Source organism: Zootoca vivipara, chromosome 4, assembly GCF_965207765.1.
Source record: "Zootoca vivipara chromosome 4, rZooViv2.hap1.1, whole genome shotgun sequence".
NCBI lineage: Eukaryota > Metazoa > Chordata > Lepidosauria > Squamata > Lacertidae > Zootoca > Zootoca vivipara.
The window spans coordinates 95,679,462-95,692,923 of record NC_142587.1 but is presented as its reverse complement, the minus strand read 5'-3'; the positions used below and the strand labels follow the sequence as shown (position 1 = coordinate 95,692,923).

General features: G+C 45.7%; 1 protein-coding gene across 1 annotated transcript in view; it reads right to left on the bottom strand.

The window, feature by feature from the left end:
- The window catches only part of LOC118085093 (retinal guanylyl cyclase 2-like), a 48,724-nt gene extending 39,903 nt beyond the window's left edge, over positions 1–8,821 (bottom strand). The window contains exons 1-4 of the mRNA XM_088669004.1: positions 8,086–8,821; positions 6,836–7,137; positions 5,393–5,750; positions 423–507 (exon numbers count right to left, since the gene is read on the bottom strand). Coding sequence (XP_088525130.1) covers positions 423–507; positions 5,393–5,750; positions 6,836–7,137; positions 8,086–8,821 — 1,481 coding nt within the window. The remainder of the gene's footprint in view (positions 1–422; positions 508–5,392; positions 5,751–6,835; positions 7,138–8,085) is intronic.
- Between the last annotated feature and the right edge of the window lie 4,641 nt (positions 8,822–13,462).

Here is a 13,462-nt window from a genome sequence, read left to right as displayed (position 1 = left end):
CATTGTGCTAACTCTGCTGCAAGAGAATAAGGATCTCTTTCCCAAATCTTTCTCTCCAACAGGTTTGCACCCTCCACGAGTGCTTTGCCTAAGTGAAAGGTATCCCTGAACTCTGGCAATGCCTCTTGCTTGTCTCGATGGAGAATGGAGAGGGCATATGTAAGTGTGTCTAGAAGCAAGTCTGCTGTGCAAAAGTAATATATATTACGCCACCCACTTTTGCCTCTGGCCCCTCCCACCACTGACATGTGGTCCTCAGAAGGTCACCCAGAAGGGAATTTGGCCCTTGGGATCAGAAAATGTTTCCCTCTCCCCACCTCGCCTCAGATCATGGCTTAAATGTTATGATGAGCTTGTCAGCTGAGTCAGGGTGCAAAGCAGAGGTCTTCTTCGAAACTAGAAAGAGAATAAAATGCTCTGACCTGATGAGGTATGCCAGGCACATGCCGAAGAGCAGAAGGGTGAGTGGCGGCAGCAGGACCAAGACCACGATGGGAGGCTCCAGACCTAGACAAGTAACAGGGACAAGAGATGGGTCAGGGCAGGACCACCTGAACTGTTTCCATCCCTGGTGGTCATTCTAAAATCTGTGGCTTTAAGAAGCTTGCTGTTTACTTTTTCCTCTCCCCTCCCCACACCTCTTTCCTTGTGTGTCATAACTTTTTAGTTTTTTAGCCCAAGGCCAGAGATTGTCTTACTACAGTGTGGTGTAATGGTTAGAGTGTTGAACTAGGACCTGGGAGACCAGGGTTCAAATCCCCACTCAGCCATGAAGCTGACCTTGGGCCAGTTGCCATCTCTTCGCCTAGCCTACCTCACAGGGATGTTGTGAGGTTGAAGTGGGGAGGAGAACCGTGCGCACCACAATGAGCTCCTTGGAAGGTATTGCAAATCGCTTTGGGGTGTCTCGTGAGAAGCAATTAATAAATGAATAATAATTGCAAGCATTGCCTACTCTGACTGGCAACATCTCAAGCAGTGGACTTGCCCAGAGTTTGCCCCCTGGAGATCTGACAATGCCAAGGACAGAAGCTGGTCCCTCTCTCTGCCTGCAAACCCTGTGCTCTTCCACGAAGCTGCAATCCCTCCCCGGAGGTTTCCAGAGTTAATATGTTAACTTTTGCCACAACTTTAGCTGCAAACAAAATGCCTGAAAGTCATTTGTGTCACCCCCACCCCACCCCCAGGAAGAACTATCTGCCAGGCTCCCAGTTTCTTGGCTGCCACCTTTGTCTTTGGAAACAACTCAAATTATATTAAGTTCTTTTCTTTTCTTGCTAAGATAAGCCGAGTATTCCCCAGGGCCATTTCTAATTGCCAGAAGCCAGCGTTAATACACAACAGCCGTCAGCAGCGAGGAGATCTACAGCTCAAATACCCCAGATCTGCTTTATTGTAAACTTGGGCAAGGGAGGGAGACTCAGGACCTGAATGTGGCCCCCAACCCCTCTCTATTTGGCCCTTGGGAATCTCACTAGGCCATACAGCCCATGAGCCCTGCTCCGTGCCACTCCTTGAGTGTTTTTGCCTGGCTGGAAATGCGTCCAAGATCTGCGACAAAGCCTCTTTATTTGTTTCAAATGTTTTTAAATACTGATCTTTAAATGGTTCAAACCGTTGTGACACCTGCTGGGGAAGGCTGGACAAGACATTTAACAACAACGAACGGATAAGTTTGACCTTCCTTGCTCCACCTGCTTTTGCCTCAGTCCCTACCCACCTCTGGCACAGGGCCCCCAGAAGATCGTATTGTTAAGGTACAAAATTCCGGGGTGAGAGACTATTCAACAGCCCAGCTCGTCGGGTTGCAAGTCCCCCGTTGGGTCCATGTGGTCAGTAAAAGAAGGAAGTTCCAGTCAAGTAATTTGGAGCAAAACAGCTCCATGATCTTTATTGTTGTGCAACAGGTCCCCCAGGAGTAAGAACTCTTTTAAAACAGCTTCTGGGATAAGATTTATAATGAGTTGATGAAAGTGTTTAAAAACACGTTTGTTAAGAAACCAGAAGCATTTTTTACTCGAAATCACAAGGAAAGAATTGCCAAAGAAAGAGGTTACTTTTTTCTGTATGCCACAGCAGCAGCTAGGATTGTATTAGCAAGAAACTGGAAATCTGAAGATCTACCTACCGTGGACGATTGGCAGATGAAGCTGATAGAATTTATGGAACTGTCTGAACTGACTGGGAGAATCCGACTGGGAGAGGAGACGGCGGAAGAAGATTGGAAGAAATTTAAGATTTATTTGGAGAAGAAATATAAGATTAAAAATGGACAATAAGGGAAGTGGAAGTATAAAGAGGCTGAAGAAGCAATTAGATATAGTAAGATATAGTAAGATTAAATGTAAAATAATTATTATGATTTCTAGATTCAAATAATATTTTGAAATATTAGAAATTTGTGGTTATAATAGATCAAGAATAATACGTATAATGAGTATCTTAGAAGAAGAATTGATTTATGAAGTAGAGAGTGCTATATTAGTTATAAATAGAAGCGTGGAAGGGGGGAAGGAAGAAGTCGACAGAAGAAGAAATTGTATTGATTATATTGTTAAAGAAAGGTTTTTTTCTTTTTGGTTTTTTGTATTTTTTTCTTTTTTTTCTTTTATCTACATTTTTCAATATTTTTTGTACGTGTTAAAATCAATAAATATATATATATTTTTTTAAAGAACTATTTTAAAACTTCCCTCTTCCCCCCAGAATACATTTAGAGCAACATCATTTGGACATCATCACTACAACATCACTAAAGGTAAAGGCAAAGGGACCCCTGACCATTAGGTCCAGTCATGACCGACTCTGGGGTTGAGGCACTCATCTCGTGTTATTGGCCGAGGGAGCAGGCGTACAGCTTCCGGGTCATGTGGCCAGCATGACAAAGCCGCTTCTGGCGAACCAGAGCAGCACATGGAAACGCCGTTTACCTTCCAGCTGTAGCGGTACCTGTTTATCTACTTGCACTGCCGTGCTTTCGAACTGCTAGGTTGGCAGGAGCCTGGGACCGAGCAACAGGAGCTCACCCTGTCGCAGGGATTCAAACCGCCGACTTTCTGATCGGCAAGCCCTAGGCTCAGTGGTTTAACCCACAGCACCACCCGCGTCCCTAAGGACTACACCACTATCACTAGCATGCCATAAATAGGAGGGGTATACAAGAGTTACACCCCTGGGTGGGGTGCCCTGTATGTGCTCTCACGCTTGGGGAATTATGGCGGGATGCCCTGTTCCTGCTGGGTGCCCTGTTCCATGGCTTCCTGCTTCTTGATTCCACTGGACCCGACTTCTACCCAGATTCCTTGGGACTCATCTGGGCCACAAGGGAAAGAAGTGACCAAATGGGGTGGTGCCTACAGGTCTCGTTCAAAGATCCAAAAGTTCCCATCTGCCTAAAATGGTTGGCAACCTATGTATTAGAGCAGGCACGTCAAACAGGTAGTATGTTTCCGAGCACAATTCAAAGTGTTGGTGCTGACCTTTAAAGCCCCAAATGGCCTCGGTCCAGTATACCTGAAGGAGCGTCTCAACCTCCATCATTCTGCCCGGACACTGAGGTCCAGCACCGAGGGCCTTCTGGCGGTTCCCTCGTTGCGAGAAGCTAAGTTGCAGGGAACTAAGCAGAGGGCCTTCTCGGTGGTGGCGCTGCCCTGTGGAACACCCTCCCAACAGATGTCAAAAAGGAAAACAACTACCAGACTTTTAGAAGACATCTGAAGGCAGCCCTGTTCAGGGAGGCTTTTAATGTTTAATAGATTACTGTGTTTTATTTTTCTGTTGGAAGCCGCCCAGAGTAGCTGGGGAAACCCAGCCAGATGGGCAGGGTATAAATAAAAAAATATTATTATTATTATTATTATCAGTGGCTAGATCACTGGCTCCCGCCAAAGAAGCAAAACAGCTTTGGCTCCCCTAAAAAAGCTAAACATTTTTGCCCTGCACCCCCCCCCAAAATAGGGCTTTCCTCCTCCCTAAGAAAAACTCAACAACTTTAACCTGATCCCCCCAAAAGAGGGTAGATCACTGCCAGTTTCTTGGGAGTTGGCCACCTCTGCATGAGAGGAAGGGAGCGTATGATGGACTATGCAGAAATGGTGAAATTGACTACTAAAATGAGAGGGCATAATGATGAACTGTTTAAGGAAGAATGGAAACAGTTGATGGATTATCTATCAAACTATCAGCCATACATGAATCGCAGGCAGGATTTGAAATATAAGCAGTGGATCATTGAAATAAATGGTATCAGGGCTCCGATAATAAATACACATGTGTTTTAAAACAGCGAAGTCCCGACTAAAGAAGAATGGCAACTTAAACGGATGGAATATGTGCAGCTTGCGGACTTAACACATAGAATAAGAGAACAGGAAGAACATACATTTAAAGAAGATTGGGAAACGTTTATTGAATATATGGAGGGAAACTGTGTTTGTTTGAAAACGTGGGTAGCATTAAGATAAATTCAACAGTGTAAATAAGTTTTGATGGGTGTAATAATGGAATACTGAATGGTTTAGCTTATGTAAAATATGCAAGGATTTATGTTATGCAAAATGAACCATGGAAAGAGAAGAAGGGGAGTCATTGGGAAGGGGAGAAGAAGGGGACTACTGCAATGCGCTCTACGTGGGGCTACCCTTGAAGGTGACTCGGAAACTACAACTAATCCAGAATGTGGCAGCTAGACTGGTGACTGGGAGTGGCCGCCGAGACCACATAACACCGGTCTTGAAAGATCTACATTGGCTCCCAGTACGTTTCCGAGCACAGTTCAACGAGTTGGTGCTGACCTTTAAATCCATAAACGGCCTCGGTCCAGTACACCTGAAGGAGCGTCTCAACCTCCATCATTCTGCCTGGACACTGAGGTGCAGCACCGAGGGCCTTCTGGCGGTTCCCTCATTGCGAGATGCCAAGTTGCAGGGAACTAGGCAGAGGGCCTTCTCGGTGGTGGCGCCTGCCGTGTGGAACGCCCTCCCAACAGATGTCAAAGAGGAAAACAACTACCAGACTTTTAGAAGACATCTGAAGGCAGCCCTGTTTAGGGAGGCTTTTAATGTTTAATAGATTACTGTGTTTTATTTTTCTGTTGGAAGCCGCCCAGAGTGGCTGGGGAAACCCAGCCAGATGGGCGGGGTATAAATAAAAATAATAATAATAATAATAATTATTATTATTATTGGCTAGATCACTGGCTCCCGCCAAAGAAGCAAAACAGCTTTGGCTCCCCTAAAAAAAGCTAAACATTTTTGCCCTGCACCCCCCAAAAATGGGGCTTATTGTATGGATTGAAATATTTCCGCACAAGTAATAAAAACGATATATGGATTAAGAAGGAGCGTAAACAAAGTGCAAGAATGCTAGAAATGGAAATTTGGGCACCACTTACCTCTAATGCAGGGGACATCTGGATCGAACCAACAGCTGGAATCAGCTGGGGGTGGGCTTCCGCCGGGAAAGTGCATCGCCCTTCCCAGGGTTTGTACCAAGCCAGAGTACGCCACCAGCAAGTAGGTGGGGAAGAAGTGGCTCCCTCTGCCGTCTGTGTCCAGGATGACATATTGGGCCAGCGGTTTTCCTTTGCTGTCAGCTTCTACCCTGCGGCTGAACCCAGCAAAGTCGAGGTTTCTGACGTGCTGAGTCAACGTTTTCCCTGAGACCTCCGTCGCCCCCTGTTGATGAGCCTTGGCTAAAGCTTTTGCCACAAGGTAAATGGCGTCATAGATGGTGCCGAAGAGTGGAGAGACCTGGAAAAGATGGCAGAAACCTGGGAAATGGTCAGAGGCAAACCAGAGCTGACATCCGTCATATCATTTAGCTCACTTTTGCTTCCACAAATGCCCAGTACGGGGAGGAGAGAGCAAGCTAAGGATGGGGGGGGGAGATATTTTATGAAATAAAGAAATCCAGCTTCCCCACTCTCTTTTCCATCTGACCCTAATGTTGCCTATTTGGGAAAGAAAAAGGAGCTAAGCCAGGCATCCCCAGACTTTGTGTTGGAAATGGCTTCTAGCCATTCTTGGTTAATTATTGGGGAAAGCCATTGGGTTCAAAAATTATGGAAGTGCAGAGAATATCTCCTGAGTGGAGTGCAGGTGTTTTTTTTTTTTTTTTGCTGTGCTCACTTGCGAGGTTGCCCAAAGCGGGTTTGCAAGGGAACTTCCTTTCATTCTACAAATCCCTTCTTTGCTGGTCAGTGGTGTCTGGTGGAGTAGAAGACAGGAAGATCCACAGCAGGTGGATCACAGCCAAGGACACCTGGGTCTTGGTCCTCTCTTCCTCTCTGCCAAGGGCATTTCTGCAGTTATAATGTGGAGATGGATTACTGAAGAAGGCAACCGGGATGGATCAGGATGGGTGCAGGATGTTATTTAGCTTTACGTTTGCGTTTCTGGGCACAATTCTAAGTGTTGGTGCTGACCTTTGAAGCCCTAAACAGCCTCGGCCCAGTAGACCCGAAGGAGCGTCTCCACCCCCATCGTTTAGCCTGGACACTGAGGTCCAGCTCCGAGGGCGTTCTGGCGACTCCCTCACTGCGAGAAGCAAAGTTACAGGGAACCAGGCAGAGGGCCTTCTCGGTGGTGGCGCCCACCCTGTGGAACACCTTCCCGTCAGATGTCAAGGAAATAAACAACTATCTGACTTTTAGAAGACATCTGAGGGCTGCCCTGTTTAGGGACGCTTTTAATATTTGATGAATCATTGTATTTAATATTTTGCTGGAAACCCAGCCAGCTGGATGGGGTATTTATTATTATTATTATTATTATTATTATTATTATTATTATTATTTGGAGCAAAATGAAAGCCTTCTGCTCTAGGCAGTCCTGACCTGCTCAGGTTCCAAATTGAGAGGGATTTCGCCCTTTCGTTTCGCTGCCTCAAACGCCTCATAAAATGTTTTCTCCCCGGACTGCAAAGTAATGGTCAACACTGCGTCGTAGGCTTCCCGGAAGGAGCGGTCGTTTTCCAGAATGAAGTAGGAGTGGTTTCGGTACGGGAGGCTGTAGAACAAAGTGTCGTATGGCAGGAAGATGTATCTGCCGTCGGCCAGACCCATTTCTTGGGCCTTCGTAAGCAAGGCAGCCTGGTCTTCTCCTCCGATGAGAGCCGAATGCATGCACAAAATGATAACTGCGGCACAGAAATCAAAGAGTCGTTTTAAGAACACCAGAATAGCCAGGCTGCTGAATCAAACCAAAGGCCCAGGTACTGTATATATAAATTTTATTAAACAGATTTAGCAAAACAAGTTATCAATTAATATAATCAATTACATTTCCCCCTTTTTTTAATTCCCTCCCTCCCCTCCCTCCCTCTCCCACCCCTCCGAGTTTCCCTTAGCTCCCCTCTCTGATTTGTTAATACATATTATTTACTGCATGTTATTAATTTGTACAGATCACTACTTTATCTGCCGTGTGTTCTACCAATAAATTTGTGAATGCTTATTCAAAACCTGCCAAGGAGTCCAAGTCCTTTTGTTGTCTTTTTAAGTAATTTGTGAAAAGTTCCCATTCTTCCTTAAAGTCACGGTTGTCTTTCTCACGTATTCTGTATGTTAACTTTGCTATCTCCGCGTAACTCATCAACTTTTCTTGCCATTGTTCTTTCGTTGGGATTTCCTCATTCTTCCAATTTTGTGCCAATAAGACTCTTGCCGCTGTTGCAGCGTACATAAATAAATTCTTTGTTTTTCTTGGCAGGTCTTGTCCTAAAATCCCTATCAAAAATGCTTCTGGTTTTTTAAATAAATGTCATTTTAAACATTCCCCCCCCCAATTCATTATATACCGGTATCATCTCTCAAAACTTTTTGATCAGTTGGCATTCCTAAGGGCAGGGGAGTTGGCTCTCGGCTAATATCCTCCTGTCTTGCAGTTAACCCTCTCTCTTCCTGGCTCCTTCCTTCGCTGGAAGCTGGCTGCAAACTTCCCTTGGGGGCTGGCTCATTCATGGCAGTTGCGCAACTTGAGTTTGCCAGGATGCAACTGAATCCCACCCTAAACTGTGACAGTCTGCAAGCATCCTGAAACCTTCTCTATTCCCGCCGGGCCAAAGGCCCATTCTTACCCTCCTTACCTTTAATGTCACCAGCAGCTTGGATCTTGGCCCAAGTTCCTTCAGCAGCTCCATCTCCTCTCCCCATCGAGGTGACGACACCCACCGGGAGCCCCCGGTTCCTCAGCGCCATTGCCAGCTTGCTAGCCGTGTCCCTCCAAAGCTCCTCTTGGGAAGAGACGATGCCAACATGAGCCCAGCTGAAATATTTCAACACGGAGAGGAGGATCCCGGTTGGAGAGGGCAACGTTCTTACAAAAGTAGGGTGGTAGCTTGGGTTGTCCAATTCATCGCTGATGCAGGCCCAGGAAAACACAGCTTTGTTCCAGCTCCTGCCAAGCAGGGAGGCTGTGGCACAGTACCCTGGGTTCAGGGGACCTATGAAAGCTGACAAGTACTTTTCGTAGCCAATGAATCCAGCTAGACCTTTAGAAGTCTGGCAGCCTTCCTCGCATAACATGCAGTCCAGCTGATGGGGGGAGTTAACAGAAGGGTCCTTCCTTATCCGCTCCATAGCTAGCTTTGCAGCAACTTGGGGGAAAGCCTTGGCGAGGAAGGGGTCGCAGGTCCAAGGTCCCACCAGGCCGACGTTAAAGGCTGCGCAATATATTGGGAGAGGGAGCAGGGCCAAGCCGAGAGCCGCCCACCACAGCCCCACGGCAATCTTGCAGGGCAGTGGAATTGCACATGGCTGCAGTCTTGCGCACCTCGAGATGTCTGGGAGGAAGCAGCTCGAACTTTGCAGGGAAATGGCCATCGTCTCCTGGCTGATTAGTAGGAAGTGAAGAATGAATGAACGAACAAATCTTTATTTGCATCAGACATCGGCCACAGCAATAAAACAGCAATACGATATACAAATAATAGAAATAAAAAGTCAACAACATAAAATACATTTTAGGGTTTTGAATCAATAGTCAAATAGGGGATCTTATTCTGATTGCCCCAGCTGAAAACCTTGCAACATTCGTTGTCACCTGCTCATCTTGATCTGCCAAGTGAAAGGACACGGTGGCAGTGGCTGGGCGACCCGGAATGGACAATATATTTTAGAATTGCTAGGTTATGCAGATAGGGTGCCAGAGAGGGTGGCAAGTGAAAATTTCAACACCTCTTGCGATGGTTTGACCCCTTTCCGTTTCAACAGTACAGATTCTACAAACACCCTCCATATCTCCTCCAAATCATTCCTCCTGCATATTCCCCATCTTACCTTAATGGCACATGTTAATTTATCATGAATAGCTATAGCCCACACCTCTTTATACCATTCTTCCACTTTATATTCTGCTTTCCCCTTCCACTTCCTAGCTATCAGCTGTCAATAAATTTGTGAGCAAGTCCTTCATAGCCTGTGAACCTTCCACCCCATCGTGGATAAATAATGCTACTTTTGGACTTTTGGTCAACTTTAACCCGGTGATTTCTGTCATCTCCTTAAACACCCTTTGCCCAAAAAATTGTACATATTTACACCCCCATCACATGTGAACATAATTCCCTGTTACCTGGCATCCCCTCCAACGTAACACCGAATATTCCTTGTTTATTTGATTTAATCTGACTGGTGTTAAATACAATCTCCAAATAATTTTTATTCTTTTATTCTTATAGTCAACATTTTCAACGTACAATTCTCCCATATTTTTTCCCAGCTTTGACTATCTATATGCCCTATCAATCACCTCTTTTTTAAAATTAAACTTTGTTCAATTTTTTTTAAAAAGAAACAATTAAAAACAATTCAATACATATTCAAACATAGAAATCATAAAGCCTTTTACAGTTTCAATACCTTCTTCTCCCTCCCCATGCTTCCCTTCACCTATGTACGATCTTCTTTGCCTATTATTCTTTTTGTTATCGTTGCGGTGCCCACTATCTTATTTATCATGTCATTACTCTTATATTGTATTTTCTATATCCTTGCGGCATATTTTAATCATAGCATATTAAATTTCAAATTCCACCACCAACTTTTTCCATATATTCCTTTACACATTCCCACCCTTTCTTATTTTCTTGATTAGAGCACCCTCTAATTGATGCTGTTAGTTTTGCCATCTCCGCAAATTCAGACATTTTAATTCTCCATTCTACCACTTCAATAGTAATGTATGGAAGTGAGAGCTGGACCATAAAGAAGGCTGATCGCCGAAGAATTGATGCTTTTGAATTATGGTGCTGGAGGAGACTCTTGAGAGTCCCATGGACTGCAAGAAGATCAAACCTATCCATTCTGAAGGAAATCAGCCCTGAGTGCTCACTGGAAGGACAGATCGTGAAGCTGAGGCTCCAATACTTTGGCCACCTCATGAGAAGAGAAGACTCCCTGGAAAAGACCCTGATGTGGGGAAAGATTGAGGGCACAAGGATAAGGGGACAACAGAGGATGAGATGGTTGGACAGTGTTCTTGAAGCTACGAACAGGAGTTTGACCAAACTGCGGGAGGCAGTGCAAGACAGGAGTGCCTGGCGTGCTCTGGTCCATGGGGTCATGAAGAGTCGGGCACGACTAAACGACTAAACAACAACAACCACTTCAGGTGTTTTATCAGATTTTCAACTTTTTGCCAATAGTTTTCTGGCTGCCGTGGTTGCATACAGGAATACATTCCTTTTGTCCTTAGGGATGCCATTTGAAACTAAGCTTAGTAGGAATGCCTCAGTCACCTCTTTTTTGATGCCCATGGCAGCCATTTCACACTGGCACCCGCAACACTTTTATCAAGATATGAGTAACGGCACCTCACCCCCCCAAAAAAAAGTGCTAATGACACCTGCACATTCAGGAAATCTTCTGCAACATCCTTGACCCAAGGCCTTTCAGCCTCTGCTTCAAAACCTCCCGTGAAGGAAAAATCCACCCCACTAAAAGGCAGCCTGCTCTTATAAGCTCGCCCCCCCGGCAAATTCTTCCTTATGTTCAGCAAAAATATCTTCTTTGTTATATTTCAGTCCATTGCTCCAGGCTCTAGGAACTGAATGAGGCAAAGTGATTTTGATATTGGCCCAGGAACTTACCATTGGGGTGGGCTAGTCATGGAAATAAACCCTTTTCAGTGATCATCTCTTATGTTCAAAGAGATCTTCGGCTCTCTGTGTGGATGGGGAAACTGTTGCTCTGTGGGTTTTACGGAGATATTATTTCAGATCATCTTTCTAGCAAGACGATGAGTGCCGTTTCCAACTTCACATTGTGATGCCCACAAAAATAAGTGTAGCTATCCTCTCCCGTCCAACTGTTTATCGACTGTTTGATCAAACAAGCTCTAATGGACCATTTTGGATCAGTTTTATCACAGTCAGATTTTTGGAGATCACGGCTATGGAGAACAAGCCTGTATTTAGTCAGTTGCAGTTGTTCTCCTTCCTCAATCTACCTTGTTTCTCTGAAAATAAGACACCGTCTTATATTTATTTTTCCTTAAAAAAAAAACCCACAGTGGCTTATTTTCAGGGGATGTCTTATTTTTTATTACGCGTCCAGCCTCGCCTCTTCCTTGGGGCCCTCCAGAACTGCGCCTATCACTATGTCTTATTTTTGGGGTATGGCTTATATTGTGCAAATGCTTAGAAATCCTGCTATGGCTTATTTTATGGGTATGTCTTATTTTTAGGAGAAACAGGGTATATTTCATTCATCTACAACAGACATGTCCAACAGGTAGGTCGTGATCTACCGGTAGATCACGGACGTCCGCAGTAGATCACTGGTAGATCATTGGCTCCCCTCAAAGAAGCTGAACAACTGTGGCTCTCCTAAAAAAAAAGCTCAACATTTTACTTCCTCCCTGAAAAAACTCAACAACATTGACCCAACCCCCCCCTAAAATGGACCTTCCTCATTCCTAAAAAAAAAGCTAAACAACTTTGACCTGAACCCCAAAAAGGGGGTAGATCACTGCCAGTTTTTAACTCTGTGAGTAGATCACAGTCTCTTGGGAGTTGGCCACCCCTGATCTACAAGAAAACCACATGGAATTGACTTACCGGCTCAGTTGAATGTAGTTACTGACATTACTGACCACCACAGCACAGAGTTTGAGGGGGATACTTCATAACGGCAGGCTCAGTGGAAGCCCTTGGTTTTTTCTACAGCTTGAAGAAAATTCATCTACGAATGAAATAACCAGTCCTTAACTGCCAGAAGAGGCGGCGACAGTTGCCCTGAACTTGGTGGTAGAAAACAGCACATTCAGCACCAAGGAGAGTTCCTCCCTTGGGACTCCTAATTAGAACTGCTTTGACAGCAGGCTAACTAATGCTCTTGGTAGCGTGTTATCAAATGAAAGGCACTGCTCTCATTTCAAAGTTGTTCTCCTTTGGGAGGCTGCCGCCAACCTGCGTGTCTCAAAGTGGCTCCAAATGCGAAGCAGCATCTTAAATCCCGACTCCGTTCATCAGCCAGTGAGGCAGCGCTTGTGAGCAGCCTTTCCTCTGTGAAAACACGTCCCAGCTCCGTATCGGAGGTGCCCGCCATGACTGCAATTGCAGCAAGAGCATGTTAAACCTCTCTTACTTGGGTTAAGAGGATTTCGATTCGTACAATACAGGTTTTGTTGCAGAGCTGGGAGGGCAATGCAAATCCAGAGGGATCAAGGCCCTGGTGTTGCGGACATGGATTCAGAGTGAGTTTAGTGGGCAGTACAGCACACTTTTATATGCCTGTTGTCGTTGTCCATGGAGTTTTCTTGGCAGGGATACTGGAGTGGCTTGCCGGTTCCTGCTCCAGGTGGATCACGTTTGGTCAAAACTCTCCACTATGATCTGTCCGTCTTGGGTGGCCCTGCACGGGCATAGCTCATAGCTTCTCTGAGTTATTCAAGCCCCTTTGCTATGACAAGGCAGTGATCCATGAAGGAGATCCCAGTAGTGATATATGGAAGTGAGAGCTGGACATAGCTGCCAAGTCTCCCGTTTTTCACGGGAAACCCCCGTATTTTAAACCATTTCCTGCTGGCAGCCCGGATTGGGAAAAAATCCCGTAAATCCCCATGATTTCCTACCTGCCAGGGAGGCTCCATTTTGGGTCCTGGCGCCGCCCGATTTCCGGTGCCCAGACATGGGTAGTGCAGCACCGGAAGTCACTTCTACGCGTACAAGCGACTTCCGGTGCCGCTCCACCCATGCCTGGGCACCAGAAATCGGGCAGAGCGGCACCGGAAGTTGCTTCTACGCATGTCCTGACATGCGTAGAAGCGACTTCCAGTGCCGCGCTACTCATGTATGGGCACCGGAAATCGGGCGGCGCTGGAAGTTGCTTCTACGCATGTCCAGACATGTGTAGAAGTGACTTTGTGTGCCATGCCATTGTTGGTCCCGCATTTTTCAGCGGGAGACTTGGCAGCTATGGAGCTGGACCATAAAGAAGGCTGATCTCCGAAGAATTGATGCT